The following is a 21651-nucleotide window of genomic DNA, read 5'->3' as shown; positions in this document are numbered from 1 at the left end:
GATACTAAGTCATGACAACAAAATTGTCATTATTATGAAATAGTATGTTATTATCATGAGATACTGTCTCGTAATTATTAGATAATAGGTCATAATAATGATATAGTTACTCATGACTTACTGATATATTAAAATGTTTCGAGTGGCAGAAACGGGCTTCCTTACTTTATTAAAAAAGTGTAATGAACTCTTTTCAGTTTGAGTTTTAAGAAACGGTTTCTGTCGAAAAGCTTGGTTGGAAAACCCGAACCGACAGTAACAGTAACGTGGCTTCTCCAGCAGTCCTGCGCTTAGTAGCGGGATTTACGAGGGTAAGTGAAGGCACCAATCAGCGCGTGGATGTCTCCGCCTTTCAGGAGCGTCCAGCAGCGTAGCTGAGCCGAGCTCTGTGTGAACCACAGCAAGAAAGAAAAACTGTTTAACTGCCTGATGTTGTCTCTCCCTCGTGTTCGACCCGTTGATTCAACATTTGTTATCAACAAGAAGCTAACGGCGAGTGTCCGGTTATAAAGTGAACATGGATTCGCTCAAACTTCTTTCCGTTTTCCACCTTTTCCTCTGGTTACCAGACGCACTGGCTCTCGGTAAGCTACACCTCTCTTTGCGCACATACTAGCTCTGTCAACATGTACGTAACGTGATTCACGCTGTGTGGTGTGAATGTAAAGGCTGTTGCTATTATGAAGAGAAGGGCTGGAGAGTCGCTGTTCATCTACTGCCGCCTGGGAAACACGGGAAATCCATGTTGGCTAACATGTAGCATTGTTCTAGTTTGTAGTTTTCCTTGTAATAGGCAGCATGTAAGTATTTACAACACTAATATTAATATACAGCTGTGACACTGACAGTCTGTGCTGGTTGTGGGCGTCTGGTTACGTGCAGCCCCGTGTGTGAGATCAGTAATGTCCAGGCCTGTGGAGCCTGTGGGGCCTCTGTTCCCAAACCTCATTCTCCACCCACTCATCTGTCCACACCACAGACAGTGTACACTTAATCTGAGTATGGCATTGAAAACAACAAGTTTATATTGTTGCTCTTCTCTATGACCACTCTTTTCACTTTCATATTACTGGAAGAACTCAGAAGATAATGGCAAACGCACTTGGGTCAATAAACCACATTTGTGTTTGGGATTATTTACTGACATATACACTTTTTTATATTTGACACAATATCTGAAAAATAAATCTGAACACGGCATATGGCCGATTGCCTGACAGAGGTACTGTTTGTTTTTTTTATTTCCTCATTGTAGTTTTCAGTATTACTCAAGGTTATAGTGCATTGCACTATAATCCACTTTTCTGAGGCTGTCTTCAGAAGGGTTGCAACCCAACCGTGTGTATGGAATTAGATTTGTGTCAATATTATCAAACACATTTCAAGAAGCAAGCAATATTTTAGGAATGGAGAAAACAAAAATCTAAATACACAAACTGCAAATAAAATATCGACTTCATCATTCATTTAATTATTGAATTTTATTTATTTGAAATCACACTTTTTGTTAGCAATGATCAGAATTTAAACTTGTTCTTTGGGCTCCCTGGTTTTTTGTTTGCAATTCTGACCATGGGCGGGGCTAAGGAAGCTGCCCGTTGATTGGCTACTGAGTTTTGGAGCAACGGCTCAATGGACCAGAAGTCGACACTGGCTTGGAGTCATCTTCTGCATGGAACTCATTCGTAATACCTCAAAGATTATCTGACAAACATTAGATACTTTATTATTTTAATTATTACAATTATTACATTTTATATATTACATTTGCAATCGTTATAAGAAGCTTGTCGGATGTCTGCGAGGGAACATGTTCCAGACGGACAGCAACTCCAAGCCCAAGACTACTTCTGGTCCATTGAGCGGTCGCTCCAAAACTCAGTAGCCAATCAGCCGGCAGCTTTCCAAGCCCCACCCACGGTCAGAATATAAAGACAAAAAAAAAAAACAGGGAGCACAAAGAACAAGTTTGGAGCACAAAAACACAAGAGTTGGAGCAATAAGTGTGATTTCAATTAAACATGTATATATAAAATACAATCATTTTGAATGATTAAATTGATATTTTGTTTGCTGTGTGCAGAAATGTGTTTCAATGTACTCATGAAAACGAGTACCCATCATTTATACACCAGACCTGGTGTTGTGTTGCAGTCAGTGAGAGCACTTATGTCTGCATTCACTTTGAGAGCCTATGCTGATGGTGTGATTACCATCTATCAATCCCGTTCAGTTAGTTTGTAATTAGCGTTTCATCTTTCATTTATGTACAAAAAAAAAAAAAAAAAATTAGATGCGAGTGCAGTAGGTTTAGATTGGTGGTAGACGCAGGGTCATGGTAAATCAGTATCTGTTGACTCAAAAAAAAAAGTAACAGATTCATTTGTGATCACAGTGAAAAACTCTCATCATGACCTCTCTCTTTTTGGAAATTGATGAATGAATTGGCAAATATTGGGGAAAATGTGGATCAGCAACTACTATGATTTCTACTACAATACTACGATTTTTAAACATTCCTTTGTAGTTTATTTATCTGTGACTGTTTTCATACTACATTTTTGTCAGTAAGTTGGTTTAATCATTTTAGTAAATGTATGATTGACAGAAGTGAAAGTGAAATACATCACTTTTTTTTTTTTTTTTAAATCAATAACCGACCTGTATTGACACGTGTGGGTGCATGAAATAAAAATCTGTGGACCAGTCCAAATAATATGTGGAGGTGATGTCACTCTTACTAGATTTTCATTTAAAACAAGACTGTCTCACCAAGTGAGAAATGCACATATTGGTTTGCTCAACCCTGGTCTCCACCACCACTACTCCATGCCATATTTCAGACCATGTTTTGATTTGTTAAAGCTTTTACTGCTGCCAATTTAGCCTCCTTCATTATCAATCTGGCACAATGCATAAACTGACTGACTTCAGACATTGCTTTGACCACTGCATCCTGTTTCTGTGGAAATCCTGTTTATCACACTGTCATGTGTTTCCTCAGATGAAGCGAAAACTGTGAACAGAATTGATATGCTGTTGCAGTAAAGAAAAAAAAAAAAAAGTTGATTACGTGTGTTTATAGGCTGTGGTTTTCACAGGTGTGAAACGGCTTCCTTTTGTCATTTGTGTAGTTTTGTGGTGAAGAATAAAATCCTGTGATATTTTGTGGTTGCTGTTTTTAGTTGAGGTTAATCCCCTGTTTAACCTGTACTGTGCACGGCTTTTCTACACAACAAGTTACTAAAACTTGTGGCACTGTCATTTCTGTTCACAAGACGAGACCAAAGCCTGGTCCTAATGAGGAAGTTTTGGGCTAAGATTTAAATTGTGTTTATATTAAGGTTGGGGTGAGGCATAAACTGGTTGTGTGTGTATGAAAACACGTCTTGGCGTCTTTTAGCAGGTCCACACTACTTTAACAGCCTTTTTGAAGATTAAGACCTGGTTTTAGGGCTAGGCATTTAGTTGTGATGGTTATGGTTTAGGCAAGGGGCTAGGGAATGCATTATGTCACACAAAGAATGAAAAACCAGCGCGTGTGTGTAGGCCTGTGTATAAGCACAAGTTAGTAAAGAGAGAAACGCAAGAAAAGGAGGTGAACTTAAACCAACATTATCAAAAATAATGTATCATTTGTTAATAATTCAGTTGAAAGTGAACCGAGGTTTTCCAACATTTCTACAGTTTTTCTACATGCAACGAAATGCAGAAGCTACGCGGAAGTTTCAGCCACATGATTTCTAAACGTCATCCTTTATTCCTTGAATCTGCTTAGTCTAAGAAAATCACTCAAAGTCTTTTTTGACAGTTTGCAGTAATGGTGGTGTTTCATGATATCCAATGAATTGACCCCAAGTAGAGGAGACTGAGGCATTTTAAAACAGATCAGATAATGTCAAAGCAGTAATCAATAAGGCTATGAAGGGAGGGCTTTACATTCAGACAGGAACCAGGGCCAGGAAGGAACAACATTGAAAAATAAGAAAAAGGAAATGTGTTCCACAAGTGCCAATGTTAGAAGTCTGAACAGAGGGGGCTAGATCAGATGTAATGTCATTATCAAGTCTTCACCAAAAACACACAAAAACATTTATCTAACATTTCAACTTTTAACTTTTTCATCTTGGTGTTTTATGTTCAAATTATAAATGTGCATTAAACGTTGTGCATAGCTTTTAAATGTAAACAAATGTCAGTTAGATTCAAACGATTGTCAACTGAGTTCACATAATCCTGATTGAGGGCTCTTTCACACCAGGATAGTCCGGGGGACTCAATTCGATTGGGTGGGGAGTGCTGAAAAATTTAAAGTTACGGCAGCTGCGCGGAGCCTTGGGAGCCAGCGGTATTCACGGAAGATCGCGCAATAATCTCGAACGGACGCGAACAACAACAACACAGCTTCTTTTCATTCTCCGACGTGGAAGAACTGTTCCTGGTGTCATAAATTATTTTATGTTTCTCCACTTCAACAATCAGTCTCTCGTCTTACATTATGACTCTCCGAGACGCTCTGATTAATTGACTGTTGTCCTGGCAGCAGCGGTGACGACGTAATGTTGATGTGAAGTTGTGACGGGCTATATGACCTGCGTATTGTGTTTTATTTTGAAAGGGGGCGGAAATGTTTTACTTTGATTCTGTGTCGCTTCCTGTCTGGTGCGAAATGCTCTGTTGGAATTTACGAGGTTCAGCAGCGGCAACGGCAAAAATAGAACTGCTTCCTATTGATAGCGCTGCGGCGCGGCGAGCCGCTTCTGGGACGCTGCTGAGACGCTCCGCATCGTGTCTTGTGGAAATGCTCTCATTGATTAGAGAGAAGAGATTTGCAACGGCGACCGCGTCGCTGCCGTTCCGCGTCCAGTGGAAATCCAGGGTAAGTAAATTAGCTCCACAGGAGTCTGTGTTTCTCAGTATAGCAGTTGTAGCGCCCTTACCCTGGATTTCCACTGGACGCGAAACGGCCGCGGAACGTCAACGGCGTGGTCGCCGTTGCAAATCGCTTCCATTCTAATCAATGAGAGCATTTCCACCAGACGCGCTGCGGAGCGTCTCAGCAGCGGCCCAGAAGCGGCTTGCCGCGCCGCAGCGCTATCGATAGGAATCAGTTCTATTTTTTTCGTTGCCGCTGCTGAACCTCGTTAAATTTCAACGAAGCAGATTGCACCAGACAGGAAAAGCGACACAGAATCAAAGTAAAACATTTCCGCCGCCCTTTCAAAATAAAACACAATACGCAGGTAATATCGCTTGTCACAACTTCACATCAACATTACGTCGTCACAGGTGCTGCCAGGTAAACAGTCAATTAATCAGAGCGTCTCTGAGAGTCATAATGTACGACGAGAGACTGATTGTTGAAGTGGAGAAACATAAAATCATTTATGACACCAGATCAACAGTTCTTCCACGTAGGAGAATGAAAGAAGCTGTGTAGTTGTTGTTTCCTTTATACACACAGTCTATCGCTCGATCTCGCGAACTCTCGTCCGTTCGAGTTTATTGCGCGATCTTCCGTGAATACAGCTGGCTCCAAAGGCTCCGCGCCGCTGCCGTAACGCGCCCGGTGGGGATTGACGCCGGGCAGAGGACGAAGCAGAACCGCGCCGCCGCCGTTCCGCGTCCAGTGGAAATCCAGGGTTAGCCTGAATACTGACACCAACACTCTACCTAGGTTTGGAGAGTTGGACTCCTGAAATATTCAATTAGAAGACATAAAGTTGAACTTTGACAATTTATTGTCAAACAAATAATTATTACAGTATATGAAAAAATAAAATGAAATAGAGCTCTTTCATAAAAAAATTAAATACAGGGGTGTGATTGGCAAAGGACAAAAAAAAAGGAAAATATACAGTACACCTACCATGACGCAACGACATTGTATTGTTTCAAAAATTAAAATAAAGTGCAGTAGCCTACATGGAAGAGAGTTAAACCATGTAAAAAAATGTAAATGCTCTTTCACTACTCACAGAGACTTTCATCTTGGGAGAGATGGCCTCAGTGCCACTTCCATCTTGAAGTGAAAGTGGTTGTCAAAGAAACTCTGCTAGAGATGTCTTTTCAGTGTTTAATGAAACATACTGTTTAGTTTTAGAATCGATTTGTCAATTATTTTCTCGATTGTTCAAATATCTTTTTGTCCATAAAATATAGTTAAAATGTTGATCGGTGTTTATCAAACCTGGAACCGAGTTTTAATGTTTTTTTTTTTGTAAAATGGAGCAAAGAAACCAGACAATATTCACATTTAAGAAGCTAAAAAATCACAAAGCTTGTATTGGTAAGAAAAGAAAACCTCTCTAAAATTGATTAATTCATCGTTGCAGCCCTACTGGTTACCTAAATGTTTCACGAATATTACATGATAACAAAAAAATCATAAAAAATTATTTATAATATATAGTGCTGGGCACTATACGCATTAATGTTAATGAATAACGCGTTTCCATGGCAACTGACCGGAAAAAGAGGCACGTGACGTCATGTTTACATAACTCCCGTTAAAATTAGTCTCTAAAGTAGCGCTAAACTTTAAAAATTAAAACGCACACATACGCGGTACGCTGGTTATTTGTAGTGCTGCTCTTTTCCTTTAATAAACAGACCGCTCCAGTTCCACTGTAGGCGTGCTAATCGATACGGAGCTAACTGGTAAATGGTGCCTGGTAAACAAACTGCGGATCTGCATGATTCAAGTGAGGCTCTTTTTCAGGCCGAAAAAATAGAATTCCGTACGGAAAATCACACCCCTGAAAATAATATAATGAAATAAAAGTGTCCCTTAGAAGTGACGAGTGCTGTTCTGGATCATACATGTGCAATGTTCTGTTCCTATGACTACCTGGGTAAATTTGTGTGTAGCTCCTTATCTGTGTAACGCAGTGGAATGAGATGATGTCTGCGGTTCTCCGGAGTGGATCCCACAGCTGGTCACACTGTGCACTGTTCTGTCCAATCGATCGTCCTTCCTGGCTCACCACTGAACCTTGTAAATAAGCCTGTATACATATACAGTGCAGTATTTAAACCAAGATAATCATACATCATGAAAGTATATTTCGACATAAATGTATTCATAAAGCACTATTTATATTTTTAACCTTTTAAAAACAAAGTAATATTTAGACAGCTTCAGTCCGATTAACCACATAATGTACATCGCAGTTATGAACGACAAACAATAATTATCACAACTGGATAGTATCAACACAAATATGCATCATATGGCGTCTCTCTCCTATACCTACAATAGTGGCAGGTTAGCTTACTTGGCCACACTGTCAACACTTACATTACATTTTACAATGAATACCTGAGCTAGCGCTACTCGCGCTTAGCGTTAGCATCGTGCTAACTGAGCTAGCGATCTTTTCAGAGTAGGTTTACACCGTTCTCAATGATACAGAGAGTGCCGCGGTGGGTTCAAGCATCAGGAAACATTCCTGTAACTCTGACTGGTTTATGGAAAGAAAAGTGTTTCACACAACTACATCACAAGCTACAACGAGGCTTAGCCTCTTAGCATGTAGCAGCCATGCTTACCGGAGTTCTCTCAGAGGGCTAAGACGAAACGGCTTCTTTCATACATCATACAAGCACAAGATTCGTTTCTAATAAGCGAAAGACCTATTAGACGGTGTTTTGCGATACATCATGGGTTGTCGACCTCTTTGTTGCATTCACTACCTCTGTTCATCCAGCTCACTCGCTAATGAGGTGTCTCTTGTCAGCGTCTCAGATCCGAGAGAGCGTATACACTTGACAGTGGGTAAAGGGCTGGTGCACCCCCTTGTGGTGAGGCATGATAACCAATTTTAAATTCTGGGTTTCGTAACCATGTGGGTTACACACAGTGTTTGAATCTTGTAATGCCTGGTTTCTTTCCCATGCTGCACAGTGCACACAGGAAGTGAAACAGAGAGACGGCGGTAATGGCAACAAGTGAGCAAGTGAGATGGCTGCAGACATGTTGGAATATGACTTAAAACAGCAATGTGTCCAGAAAAGACTCTACTGCAAAAAAAAGGATAAACAGGATAATGACAGTATAAACTCTTCTTGCCTCTGCCCTGCCCCTGTGCTGCATCTTTATATAAACAATCGCTCATTCAGTCAGCTCTGGAATTATTGCTGTGTTGTGCGTTCTTACCCTTATATTGGCCTTAAGCTCAGAAGAATGGTCTAGTGTTGAATTTGACTTGGTATTCAAAATAGCATCCTGCCCTCAAAGCTGCCTCTTCTTCTGTCTGTAGTGTAGCCTGCTAAACGGCAACACAAGCTACCATAATAATCATTAAATGCAGATTTAAAAAAAAATAAATACAAAATTAGAATTAGCTGCACCTCATCCACATACAGCAGTCAAATCCTTCTCTTTCCATTCATGCATGAGTAGTAATCATCACAGATGATGTACAATAGTGTCACAGTCACAGAGGAACATCTTAATACTTGTGTATCTTAATGTGTCGTGGCCGCACACAGAGCATTGACACATTTCCTGGGCAGTGCTTCTGCTGTCTGTGCAGAATAAGTGTTCCTCTTTGCACTGTGTCTGTGTGTGAAGTAACGTGTGTTTTTGCAGCAGCCCTCATGTCACACGCTTCACCTGTGACCTCCTTTTTGAAGTCTGATGGTATCTGCTGCCTCTTCCGCTTTTGAACAGTGCTTTTCTTTTTGTCAACCTTGTCTGCGTCTAACAATTTTTTTCCTTCTTCTTCTTCTTCAATGATCTCAGCGTGACAACCGTCTCCTTGACTCGTGTCACCTTATCATTAACTCTGTCTTTAGTAAATTTCCCTTAGCTGAGGGTTTGACCCAAACATGACAGCCTGACCTTTGTGGAGCTGGTGTTTTAACCCATTCTGTTCAAATTCTTTCACAGATTAATATATTTATTACATAGTTATTTGTAACCCAGAAATGTAGTAATGTTAAAGTCACCACATCTCTCACTCCATCTTAATCTAATTTGGCTAAACAAGGGTAGGTGAGGAAGATGGGGATGATGATCGGGCTGAATTGCGATTATTTTGACAGGAAATGTGATTGCGATATGATTCACTATCGTCATTATTCTCATTTTCATTTTATTTCAAATGATAACTGTGTGATATTTGTGCAGATCTGTGAGAAACAAAGATGTTCCCTTCACTGTAGATTACGAGAGAGCATATAATCTTATTGGGAATAAATCTGCCTCCTGTGAAAACTGAAGTAGCTGACTTTGCTCTGCCTTTTTTTACACGACTGTATTTTAACGTTTGTGATAATGGCGTTACATCGAGAGCACAATATTTTCTCAGTTGGTGCTTTGTATAACAAGTTTGAGAACCACCGTGCTCGATTGTTTAAACCCTTTTCGCCTGCGTTCTTAAATATGTATCAAAGTGAAAATATTTCAGTGTGCGTCTTGAGGCACCGTGTGGTGGCAGCCCACGACAACCACTGTTACTGCTGTGGTTATCACATTTACAGTGTGTCAATGATTTCTCTTTCGCTCTTCTCACACCTCAGTTTGTGTGTTAGCCTGTGTGTGTGTGTGTGTGTGTGTGTGTGTGTGTGTGTGTGTGTGTGTGTGTGTGTGTGTGTGTGTGTGTGTGTGTGTGTGTGTGTGTGTGTGTGTGTGTGTGTGTGTGTGTGTGTGTGTGTGTGTGTGTGTGTGTGTGTGTGTGTGTGTGTGCGCGTGTGCGTGTTCAGTGAGGAAGTGAAACTAAAATGAATGGGGGTTTCTCTTTCTGGCTCTTTAAATGATACATGTGAAAGATTCTTAACTAGCTCACTTGAAAACATACTTGACGCCTTTACTGTTTAGTCCAAAGTCCAGTTTAACATCTTACAGACAATACTTGCACACAGCATACAATAATGTATGCTGTGTCCTCTTCTACTCTTTCTGCTTTAGAGGTTGTTGTTGTTTTTATGCTTGGCTCTGAAGAAGAAAACGTAAAGCATGTGTCGGAATCACTGGTGTGTGAACACAATTACTGTAATGCTGAGAAGCACCTGTTTCCTGTAAAGGAGAGTCAAATGTCAGTCTTGTGAAAAACATGATGTGGGTACACAAAACCAACTAGTGTGGTGCAGTGTCGATCACATCTTGAATCATTTTATGTCGCTCAAATGAAGTTTAAGTGCTGGCACATGGAAACCACGGCCTCTCTTGGATTGGTTTTGGTTAATAATTAACTGCCAACTTTGCAGAGGTTGTGTTTATTTTGTGGGTGTAGAAAGTCAAACTTGTTTCTTGACAATATGTTTGTGACCTAAAGATCCACTGATGACAGCTCACCATGAGTATCAGTGTCGAGTATGAGTTAACATGCAGTGCCATCTAGTGGAAAGCCTATGGTACTAAAATATCCAGCCCTCCTGACATCTACAGTCCTATTGAACAGGCCAGAGACCTATAATAATAACAAAAGGTTATTGATACGCGTCAGTAATGTCTCCAGACAGTCCCAGCTTTTGATCAGTATTTTTCTGCTAGTGATAGCAGGGAAAAAGGGGAGTTTTCACCCACAGCATAATAATTTGGTAGTGTTGCATTCATTTCAGTTTTGGTTCAAAATATCTGAAGGCTGACATTATTTGTGTCCATTTCCACAGTGGAGGAGCCGACCAACGTGACCCTGCAATGCCACAATATGCTCAACATCCTGCGCTGGAGTTACCCGCAACTCTTGCCAGGGCTTCGATTCAGAGTGGACATCGATCCATATATAAAGTCAGTTATAAACAATGTTCTTCTCTTTGCACGCAGAACCATTTCTATATTCATTTGTATGACTTTACAGATAATCTTTGCTTATATAGTACACTTTATGTAGACCATTCATTTATGTACAGTGGAGTCAAGAGCGTGTCCTCACATAGTGTTTTAAAATAGTTATCCACTTAATAATACTGGATCCTTGCTCATCACAGTTATTTACAAATATGGTTGAGTTAATAGTCAACACTTAGAACACAGAACATTTTGGCTGCTTTTGTCCATGACTATGTTAAAACATACCGTATATACAGAAGCTGCATGAACGTGCAATATAGAGCGTCTCATATCCTTTCCTTCAGCACAGCCTCTGCAATCTGATGAAACATTTTTTTTTTTTTTTTCACCAACTATGTAAACACACCCGAGCAAAAAGTACTAAAAAAATTTAAAATCGGATTGAATTTGTGAAATTTGGAAATAAGTCGCAGTTCAAAGTTCACTGGGCTCATTTGTTATGAACAAAAAGAAAAGAAAAACGTTCCATCTCGTGACTTCTACACAAATATTGCTACTTTATATCACTACTAAAAATAAACGTTGAATCAACAACACATAAGAAAATACATTTTTAAAGCCTGAATATGTGACCTATTCTACTCACACCACCAGGATGTCCATATAAGGAGTTTATTATTCCCACAGCAGTGTTAATGCTCCACAGCTCACTCCTGAAAAGCAATACATAGGCATATCAAAGAGGTGGACTTCTTAAAATGTATCTAAATTTGTAAATGGATGGACAGATGCTAGACTTGGGCTTGTGTTGTTGTTACGCACAGTAGATTAATACTACTAGTGCAATGCCCGTAGGAAGTATGTATTCCTATAGTAGGAGCTGAAGAAGATTTTTCAGTTATGGTATTGCATGATAAGGAACGTAAAGGCTTTAGTTGCTGCACACTCAGTCTCAATCTTAATCATGTTTATTAACCAACGTTTCGGCCAGTCGGCACCTCGAAGGGTGTGCATTTCAATTTCGCAATTGAAGGAATGTAAAGGCTAACATAATACAAACACTGTGCAACTGTCATGGCTGACAGTCACAAAACAGCTAGTGCTAATCGAAAATTAAAAAATGTGCCTAATGAGGTTGCACGGTGTTTGTATTATGTTAGCCCTACACTACTGCTAATAGTAGCCTCACTAGCTTACCTTTGGAAACAGGTTCGCCAAGTTAGCCACAAAATAGTAACATGCTAATGCAAAATAAATATGTGCTCTCGTATTGGTGAATGGACACTGACTTCATTGTTTCAGTATAACATAACACCATGTTCTACGATGAACCGTGTGAAAATGTCTCACCCACCGCGAGGACAGCCTCTTCACTCCCTCCTCCCTGCTCCAGACAGCACAGCTGCTGCTGATGAGCCGCTGCCTGCCTGGTGTAGCGTGATAAATCAGCAAAAATTGAAATTCCTCTAAAACATTTGAAAATCAAGGATGCACACCATTGGGCCATGCTCAACCCATATCCAAACTTTTAGGGCGATCTGACTAACAGTCAGCGAGACATGCCTGTCACAGACAGACAGACACAACTTGCTTTATAGATGGATATAGAGCTGCAACTGAAGATTATTTTCATAATCGATTAAGCTGTCAATTATTTTCTCAATAAATCGAGGACTTGTTTGGTCCATGAAATGTCAGAAAATGTTAAGCACTGTTTACAGAAATGATGATGCTCTCAAATGTCTTGGGTTTGACCACAAACCAAAACGATCCAGTTTTGATGATTTTTTTGTTCTTTGGAGGAAATAAACCAGATCATAAAATCACATTTGAGAAGCTAAAAAAACAGTTTTGGTTTTATTTATAAAACCACCAAAGGCACCAAAGTCCATAGAGAGTTTTTAGCTTGCGGGAACAGAAGCTGCTCATCTACTGCTGAACAAAGGATTTCAAACACTTCATTCACAAGATAACATATTTAAACTTACTGATGGAGGCAGCAGTCTATCAACTCCTGCGTGCCATGATGTGAAATTACAGAATGTCTTCATGGACGTTCGTCCAGGGTGGGTGAACAGTTGACAAACTTCAGTTTCCAGCTGGAAATAGCTGTCTAATGGTGATATGGCGATCATTTTCTTGAAATATTAAAGACTTAAGGAGATTTTATGCAGTCAGGCTTTTGTGAAGAGAAAAGTGGTTGTGTTTAAAACAATAGCTTTATAATTGACTATTTTTTACTTCCTGCCTGTTTTTTTATTTTTCTTTATTTACACTTTCTCTTGTCTGATGCTGTCTTCAGTGAGAATGAAGTGATCTGGGTGGACCCACCAGCTCTACAAGCCGATGTCTCTTCTCTCTCTGATCCAGACGACTACTATTTACTTACAGTAACTGCAGTAATTGGGCAGAATGAGTCGGTGTCGGCGCCTCCTAGTGGAATCATATTCAGCTACTTTCGAGATTCTTTAGCGGCTCAGACATGTGAGTACAGCTGCTAGTGTTCCCACAGCTATGCATTTAACATTTTAATCAGATTAAACCAAACTAATTCATTCACGAAAATGTTGATACGAAAAGGCTAAAGAAATGAGAGCTAAGACTGAAGTAAACAGCAGAACAGATTAGTAAAACCCCTGACACCCTAACTACAGCCTCAGATTTGGTAGAAGGATGTCTGAACTTCTCTATAACTTTCACACCTTTCTACACATTTCTTTTTCCTCCTTACTATGATTGGTTTATGCCTATAATTCAAAATGAATGCAACTACCAATCATTTACAATGGCTTTCTTAGTTTTTGTCAGTGGGGGAAAAAGAAACAAGCATATAAAACATCTTGTTTTGTTTGTGTCACATACTACTTGTTCTTTCTAGGTGATCTGGACCTCCCACCGGTCAACACCACGGCACTGCGGGATGGCAGTATTGCATTCAGCTTCACACATCCGGCGCTTTTTTACCACCGGGTGATGCCCAGCAGCCGAATTTCAAGATCCAGAAATAAGAGACGCCATCATGCACAGACGGAGCTGCCTGTGTTTAAGTTTAGTGTCATCGTCAGCCAGGTCAGCCAGTTTTGTCGTGTTGTGCATGTCGCGCACTGTCTGATGTTTGTTATAAAACACTGATAGTAATAATCAAAAAGGAACTTGGCTATAGACTGTAAAGGAGACATATTATGCTAAATCAACTTTTTAACCATTTTAATACTTATATTTGGCCGTATGAGTAGGCTAAGTGTGAAAAAAGATGATTCACACATGTTTTTGTGGTCCGCCTCAGTCTAAGTACAGGAGATAAATCACAAGATGTTGACTTGTGGGCTCATTGCTACGTCACAATGAAACATTCCTGGAATTGCTGTCTTGCGGAGCTCTGCTTTGTCCGTAAAAAGCGTGAGAGTGCAGGTGAGGGCAACAGTATCCAGGAGAGTGTGAAGTATTCTATTCTTGGCTGCACAGAGCAGCACAGAGTTCTACACAAACGTCCAGCCTCAGAGGATTTACGTGTCCAGTGGATACATTTTATATATGACGCCAATGTGTTTCGAATAGGCAAATTATGGCTTTTCCAACTGCTATTAGCTGCCGGAGCCTCAGTGTCGCTGACGTAGTTTCCTGTGTCTCATTTGCATTTAAAGAGACAGGCACTCAAAACAGAGCGTTCTGAACAGGGCTGTTTTGGCAGGGTGATTGAACTGCTGTGGTGCTTCATCCTTAAAGGTGCCATATGTAAGAATGTGGCCAAAAACAGTTACTACACTCAAATTCAAAATACCGAGGTCTTTTAGGATTTGTTTTCTACGCCATTGTAGCGCAGACGTACTGTAACTGGCAACCCGTGGTTGCTCGGCAGCTGAGACTCTACTGACTGCAATGATTGGTAGACGGCGGTAGGTGGCGCCACATGTCAAAACATAAACATGATTTGCAGTCTGCAAAAGATTTTTTTAATGTGAATATGTTGGCTGTACTGTTGTTGTTTGTGTGTTCAGTTTGTTATATGAACATTATTCCTGAGTCTCTGTTACATATTAGGAGGATTTTACGATCAGTTGCTTTAGATTTATTACATAATGCACCTTGAAGGTATTTTGACCAAAGCATGTCACAGACATGTTCATTTGGACAAATAGGTGAAATAGGGTATAATATGTCTACTTTAATGTCCACACGTCAAAAAACTTGTTTCTAGTTGTTTAAGCTGACGCAGAAGCAGGAAATACTACTGGTAATGTAGCAATTATTATTTATCAATGAAAGTACAGCTGCTATAATTATATCCGTGAGAAATGCGGATATTATGGAATCGGTCTCGCGCGTCCGCAGATTTTAGCCGTTAACGCGATAACTGGAAAGGCGTTTGAGATTAAATTTTCTTATTTTTTTTATGGGTCACATACCCCCTGTAGATGATCCCTATTGTTTTTGAGCTGTCTACCATTATTATTAATTAGTTAATTAATTAATTAATGATATAAAAAACATATTTTCGCCTGTATCTTCTAAAGTAATGCAGGTATTGGCTTCAAATTTTGCATGGGCATCACATACCACCTGAGAATTATCCCTATCTTTGTAGCTTTATTATTAATTAGCAAATTAATTAATTTATTATGCTAAAAACACATTTTCGGCTTTATCTTCCAGACTGATGGAGATATTGCCTTCAAATTATGTACAAGGATATATGTAACAACTATCTACAAGTACAATCATTATTACTTTGGCTATGATTGGTAATAGTTACATAATAAGTTAACTGGTTAACTTATTAGTGAACACTCATTTGGACACATTGAGGATATCATGGGTTTATTTAGCACTTATTCGTAATATTTATTACATTATAATATACATTTATTAATTATCATATAAAACATAGTTAAGCCTCCATTTCTTTATTAATGCATTGAATGGAAAGTTTGAACATATATGCTTTTTCATGAAATTTAATAAACATAGTGTATGCTTTTTCATGAAATTTGGACACTTTGAAGATATGGCAGGTGTGGTTAGCATTTTAATATTCATAATAATTAACAAGGTATAATAGGTTAACTAGTTTTATTAAAAACTAGAGAGAAATTTATGAGTTCAAGTATTCTGTGTTCAATATCGAGTTTATATGGATACTTTGAACATGTATAAAGTGTAGTCGGCATTATATCATAATATTTAACAGTTATTTTGTTGAATTTATTAATAATAAATTAAAACAGTTGGCAGGTGCGAGTGCGTATACTTTGGGTATATTGGAAAGTTGAGGATTGGACGAGTTTGCGGATATACCCCTTGCTGTCGGCCCCCGACAGCGTAGGCTAGTTTGGCATAACACACTTGTTGTTCAACACATTTATTGGAGCTCCACATTTTGTTTGTTTGTTTTGTGTTGCGCAGAAGCAGTCGCACCATTTCAACTGTGTGAAGAGCGTGTGTGAGCACGAGATCCCAGTGGAGCCTGCACAAGAGGAACACTGTCTGAACATCATGGGGGAGATGGATAAAATGTCTGTTAAATCCACACAGTTTTACTGCGTCGGGCCATTTGCACAAAAGCCAGAACTGCAACATGAGCAAAAGAGTTGAGTAATATTTCATTTGTTTCACCATGTCTTGTGCAGCCTTGCACAGTGTGTGTTTGTGTACATCTAAAGTTACGTTTACACCACACAAAGTCATGGTCATATTGTGACACAGGATATTGGCAACAATGCTTCTTGTCAATAATTCCCATATTGTTGGAAAGCCAGTCTATTTCCCTTTGAAACGCATTTGTGGGATGAGCAACAGAGTTGAGTATGTGCGTTGCGCCCATGAATAACTCACCAAATGTTCTCTGCCAATGCCAAACAGCTTGTTCTGCTATTGTTTTGTGTTGTTTATTGCATTGGATGATTGAAGTCTAAAGAAACAAGACATATTGGCAGTTTTAACAATTGATTGATTTAAAGGGTTTATATAACCCAAAATCCACTTTTTTATACATATTATGTGCTTCTGCATTGTCTAGTCGCTGTATAATAGTTTTTGTTTCATTTTCGTAGTGTTTCAAAAAGTCATGTAAAATAACATGGTCGCGGGCCGCGGTTGCATAGCCACTGTTAGCAGTGAGACGCCATGTTTCTACCGGAGCCTGTAAGGACAAACGCGAGAGAACAAATCAAGCGTCTCTTTACTTGTAGCTGAAGTCCCGCCTCCACTCTCTCCGCTTCGTCTGCTACGGATGCGGTAGCTCGCCCTCTACCTCGCCTCACGAACCTCATCTGCTGACACGGAGAAAGACGACGAGGACGACATTTGACCAGCTGCGGATACCGTAGCGCTCAGGGAAGGGAGGGGGTGAGCAGAGGAGCAGTTCTTTATTCTAAATTTCAGCCTCTCCTCTAGATGGCACTATAAACTACTTACTTCACCTTTAACAAATAGGGGCCTCAGTCGAATGTAGATGAATCATACACAGCCACAACAGCCTGGCTGTGGGATGGCATCACATTCTTTCAAGTCAGCCAATATGCTTGTGTTGGTCACTGTGGCACGAACAGCACGCCCGAGCTGATCCCACACAAGTGTTTAATAGGGTTGAGGTCAGGACTGCAGGCAGGCCATTCTATCCTCTCCAATTCTGTAGATAGTCTCTGATAAACCAAACTCTGTCGGAGCTAGCATTTTAATCTTGGAAGATAGTGTTTGGGTCCCACACTGCCTCCACCAAAGGCTCTCACCAGGGTATCCGCGGGGTCTTAAAAAGTCGCAATTATGCGCGCCCGCCAAATTGCAAGTTCAACAATTTGTGGCTCCAATTTTCCTTCATGTCTTTTGTACTTTTTTTGCCAGTATGGATTTGAAATGGGTCTTAAATTGTATTCATTATGGTCTTAAAAAAGTCTTAAAAAGTCTTGACTTGTTGAACCTGCAGAGACCCCAATCACTCTATCAGTGCAACAATCAGCAAAGCGTTCTCCACCAGGCTGTTGTGGCTGTGTATGCTGTCTTCTTCATGCTACTGAGGCCCCTGAATCAATTATTAAATTGCCAATAAGTCTTGTTCCTCCAGATTTCACTCATCCAATCCAAGAAACGACACCAAACAAGAGCCAATCGCGGAATAAGCTGAAGAACTCTGCTGCTCATCCCACAAATACATTTTCCTCACAAATGTAGCAACATTTAAAAAGGGAAATGAACAGGCTTTCCAACAGTATAAGATGTATTGCCAAGAAGCATTATAACAACAAAGAAATCATTGACCAAAGTTCCTTATTTTTTGTGCTAAATTCTTCTAAATTGACAATGGACAGAAAACAATTGGTTTTTTACAGGATTAAAAAAAGAAAATGATTTAGGTGAAAGAATGCACAATTGAAGTTTGTGATGTGTGTTGATGATGTGTGTGTTCTCAGAGTTTACACACAAATAAAATGGTGTAATGTGTTAATTCTTCTGTCTAGCTTATGTCGTCTACATCCTGGTGAGCTTGCTGAGCGTGATTGTTGCGGCCTTCATCCTTTTCTTGGTGTACAAAAAGATGACCAGCCCCAGAAGTGCTCACCCGACATCTATAGTACGTTCTTCCTGACAGATCCAATTTAATTCATGCATCTTATATGAATGTACGGCTACATCTAGTCTTCATTTTTATATGAACAAAGAGATTATAACTAACGAGAAACAACGGCAGTAAAAAGTGAGCGTTACCACGGCTTTTTGCTCATAGCTAATCGTGAAGTAAAATAATAAGAACTAGTAAATGTGGATGTGATGATAGTGTATCAGGAGTGGAAATGGTGCATATTTAAATGAAAATGGAGTCGTATGGATGTAGCTCAAATGAAGAAAGGGACCAGTGCGCTAAAAATGACACTAAAACCTCCTCTTTGTGTTTTGAAGACAATCCACCGAACCACACCGAACACCACTGCGACAGTTGAGGAAATCACTGTGGCGAGAGTGGAGCCCTCCTCTCCGACCCCTCTACTGTCAGACCATGGCGAGAATGGTTTCACACCCACCGATACTCATTTAACCGAGCCCGATGACCTGCGTTTGCCCATCAGAGGGTTGACAAATGGCATGAGCGAGCACATGGAGACGGAGAGAGCAGATGATGAAGGACAGTGTTACAGGGCAGGAGGCGACTTAGATGAAGCTGAGACAGAGAGCTGCAGTGAGGCTCCTTCTGGCTACGAGAAGAGAGAAGTTGTGGTTAAGTTGGGCCCAAATGACTTGGCGGAGGGCTACCGTGCCTGAGATGATGCACTTTCCTGGAGTGAGAAATTATATTTGACTGTGACTCTAACTGAAAAGTATGTTAGAAATTGCAAAGGGAGTTGTGGTTACACATTTCAGGTGTTGTTTTTATTATTTCCTTATCAACGCCAAGTGAACTTACAGTGCACCTTTCCATCAGTTACATAGTTTATTTTCATAGTTTTTAAAAGGTAAACTACAGAAAGAGCTAAGTGGATCCTTCATGGGAATATTAGCAGATCTGTTTTAGTTTTTTTATCCTTCACATATTTGTGCGTCGACTCTCAACTTGCTAGTGTCGATGGGATGAGAAGTCATTCGTAGATCCATTAGAATGAGGTGATGCATTAACAGTGTGTTCACAAAAAAAGTAAGGCGTTCAAAGAGACTTCAGATCAGATTGGCGTTTTTTCTGGTGCGAGAAACGGAGGAAGATAGACAGGAAACGGCCTCATGTCAGACTGAGAACGCCGGCCTCAGCACCAGGTGATGCAGGGAGCCCAAAATAAGTGTGTTTAACTCCTGTGAGAATCAGGTGTTTTTATTTGTATCTTTTTAAAGTCAAGCTGTCAGTCAATTGCCATGTTACAAGTTTAAATCTTTACTGAGCATCACCACGAGGTACTGTCAAAATGTTGACTTTTATGAATGCAACGCAAGGATGATGAGTTTTTTTTTTTAAGTATCATTCAGTCCTACTTGGAATTGGAGCTGAAATATTTGAAAATTATTTGTCCATAAAATGGCTTTACAAAACAATCAAAATATATACACACACACACACACACACATATATATTAAATAAATGTCACAGGAAATCAAAAAACAATTGTGTCCAACATTTGGATGAAAAAAAGTTTTAGTGCACTGAAGTGGCATTATTGAGTTTCTAAAGATAAACATAATAATAAAAATAAATAATAATTATAATAATTGTCAGCCGACGTCAAAGGAAAAATAGTTACTCCATCTCGTGTCGACTGTCTAAAAGCTTCCAGTTGTTGCGGTGCTGCCAAAAATGTAAGTTTGGATTGTAAAACTGAATTTAGAACTTAGACTGGCATCTGTTTGAGGTCCAAACCCCCCTCAAGTCCTCGGACACAAACGTCTCTGCATGTTTTCAAATGTAGTGATGACCACTTTTATTTATTTAATGATTCGACCGTGACGACAAAGATCATAGATCTTTTATTTAATAATTCCCAAATCACTGCCCACTTCCTTAGAAGTGGGATTTGTTTTTTTCTTTTTCATTGGAACCAGCAAAACAAGCCAGCTCTTCCCAGAAAGAGGGAAAAGAAAGAGTTTGAACCTGAATGAAATCGCTCCCCCTTGAGCACTTATGATTAATAACTGGTCAGCCTGTGAACACTGTGTAGTTCAGTGACTTTACTGAAAAATGGACTGATTTCTTTCAGGACTTTACTGCAATGAATCCTGCACGCGGACTCAAAGGGACATTGTTGTATCTCGTTTAAAATGTAAAAACAAGTAAAACAAACACATACTCTTTAACAACACACTTAATCTGTTGCACTCACTCCAGCATTACAATATGAATGACTTACAGAGAGGTTTATTCCTAGTGGAATAACATTTCTTCTAATTGCACTTCCTTATTTGCACTATTGCGATTTTTCCCTTTTTTTTTATGAAGCTGCTTTAAAATAATCGCTAATAGCACCTTTTAAAAACACAGTCAAATGTTCATTAGAGCTTCTTGAGAATCCTGATGTGCTGCTGCTGTTGCAGCAAACTGTTTTCACTCCTCAGGAGAACAACGGTTAAACCTGTTTTTGCCAACTAAAGTACTTTGTTGTGTAAACTTAGAGTTTGTACTGAAAGACTTTTGACAGTAACTGCGTCCATATAACAAAAGATCACTGAATTGTTGACACGTACTGGAACTTATGAGGTTTTTTATTTTCTTAATGCTTTGTGTGATGACAGTGACTATAATGAGGTGATGTGACATGTTATCTGCTCATTATACATACAATATTACCATGTATTGTGTCAATATGCAGTTCTGCGTGATCGTTTTAGACGCTCTGTTTTGTTTTTGCAGTAAACGGACAACAAAAAAAACAACCCTGTCATCAAATGCATTTGTTTGACATGGTGTGTGTGACTTGTGCCACACAGCTCCACAGCATGATGGAACCGCCACCGATTTTTACTGTAGCAAGTGTTTTTCTTGGAATGCCGTGTCCTTTTCCTACCATGCATAATGCCCCTATATATAACTCTATTTTAGTTTCCTCAGTCCACAGCACCTTATTAAAAAATGAAGCTGGCTTGTCCAAATGTGCTTTAGCATACCTCAAGCGACTCTGTTTGTGGCAGGTGCAGAGAAAAGGCTTTTTCTGCATTACTCTTCCATACAGCATCTCCTTGTGTAAAGTGCGCTGAATAGTTGAACAATGCACAGTGACACCATCTGCAGCAAGGTGATGTTGTAGGTGTTTGGAGCTGGTCTGTGGGTTGATTGGACTGTATTTTATTTTTCTGCTTCCTGTCTGTTGACATTCATTAATCTGTCTGTGCAGTGGTGAATAACAATAACCTCTTGTCATGTTGTTGCACAATCAGCATAATGTGTTTTTTTTTTGTTGTTGTTGTTTTTTTAAAAGACCAGCATGAAAGAATTGGTAACCTCT

At 39.7% G+C, this 21651-nt stretch overlaps 1 protein-coding gene across 1 annotated transcript; it reads left to right on the top strand.

The window, feature by feature from the left end:
* The first annotated feature begins 396 nt into the window (after positions 1-396).
* ifngr1l (interferon gamma receptor 1-like) lies at positions 397-21268 on the top strand. Its single transcript, XM_083898028.1, has 7 exons — positions 397-584; positions 10618-10735; positions 13041-13222; positions 13617-13807; positions 16142-16325; positions 18193-18305; positions 18632-21268. The coding sequence occupies exons 1-7, from the start codon at positions 518-520 to the stop codon at positions 18989-18991; spliced, it is 1215 nt and encodes a 404-aa protein (XP_083754154.1). The 5' UTR covers positions 397-517; the 3' UTR covers positions 18992-21268.
* Positions 21269-21651: the final 383 nt, after the last annotated feature.

Source organism: Microchirus variegatus, assembly GCF_963457635.1.
Source record: "Microchirus variegatus genome assembly, chromosome: 11".
Classification (NCBI taxonomy): Eukaryota; Metazoa; Chordata; class Actinopteri; order Pleuronectiformes; family Soleidae; genus Microchirus; species Microchirus variegatus.
This window is presented reverse-complemented; position numbering and strand designations above follow the sequence as displayed.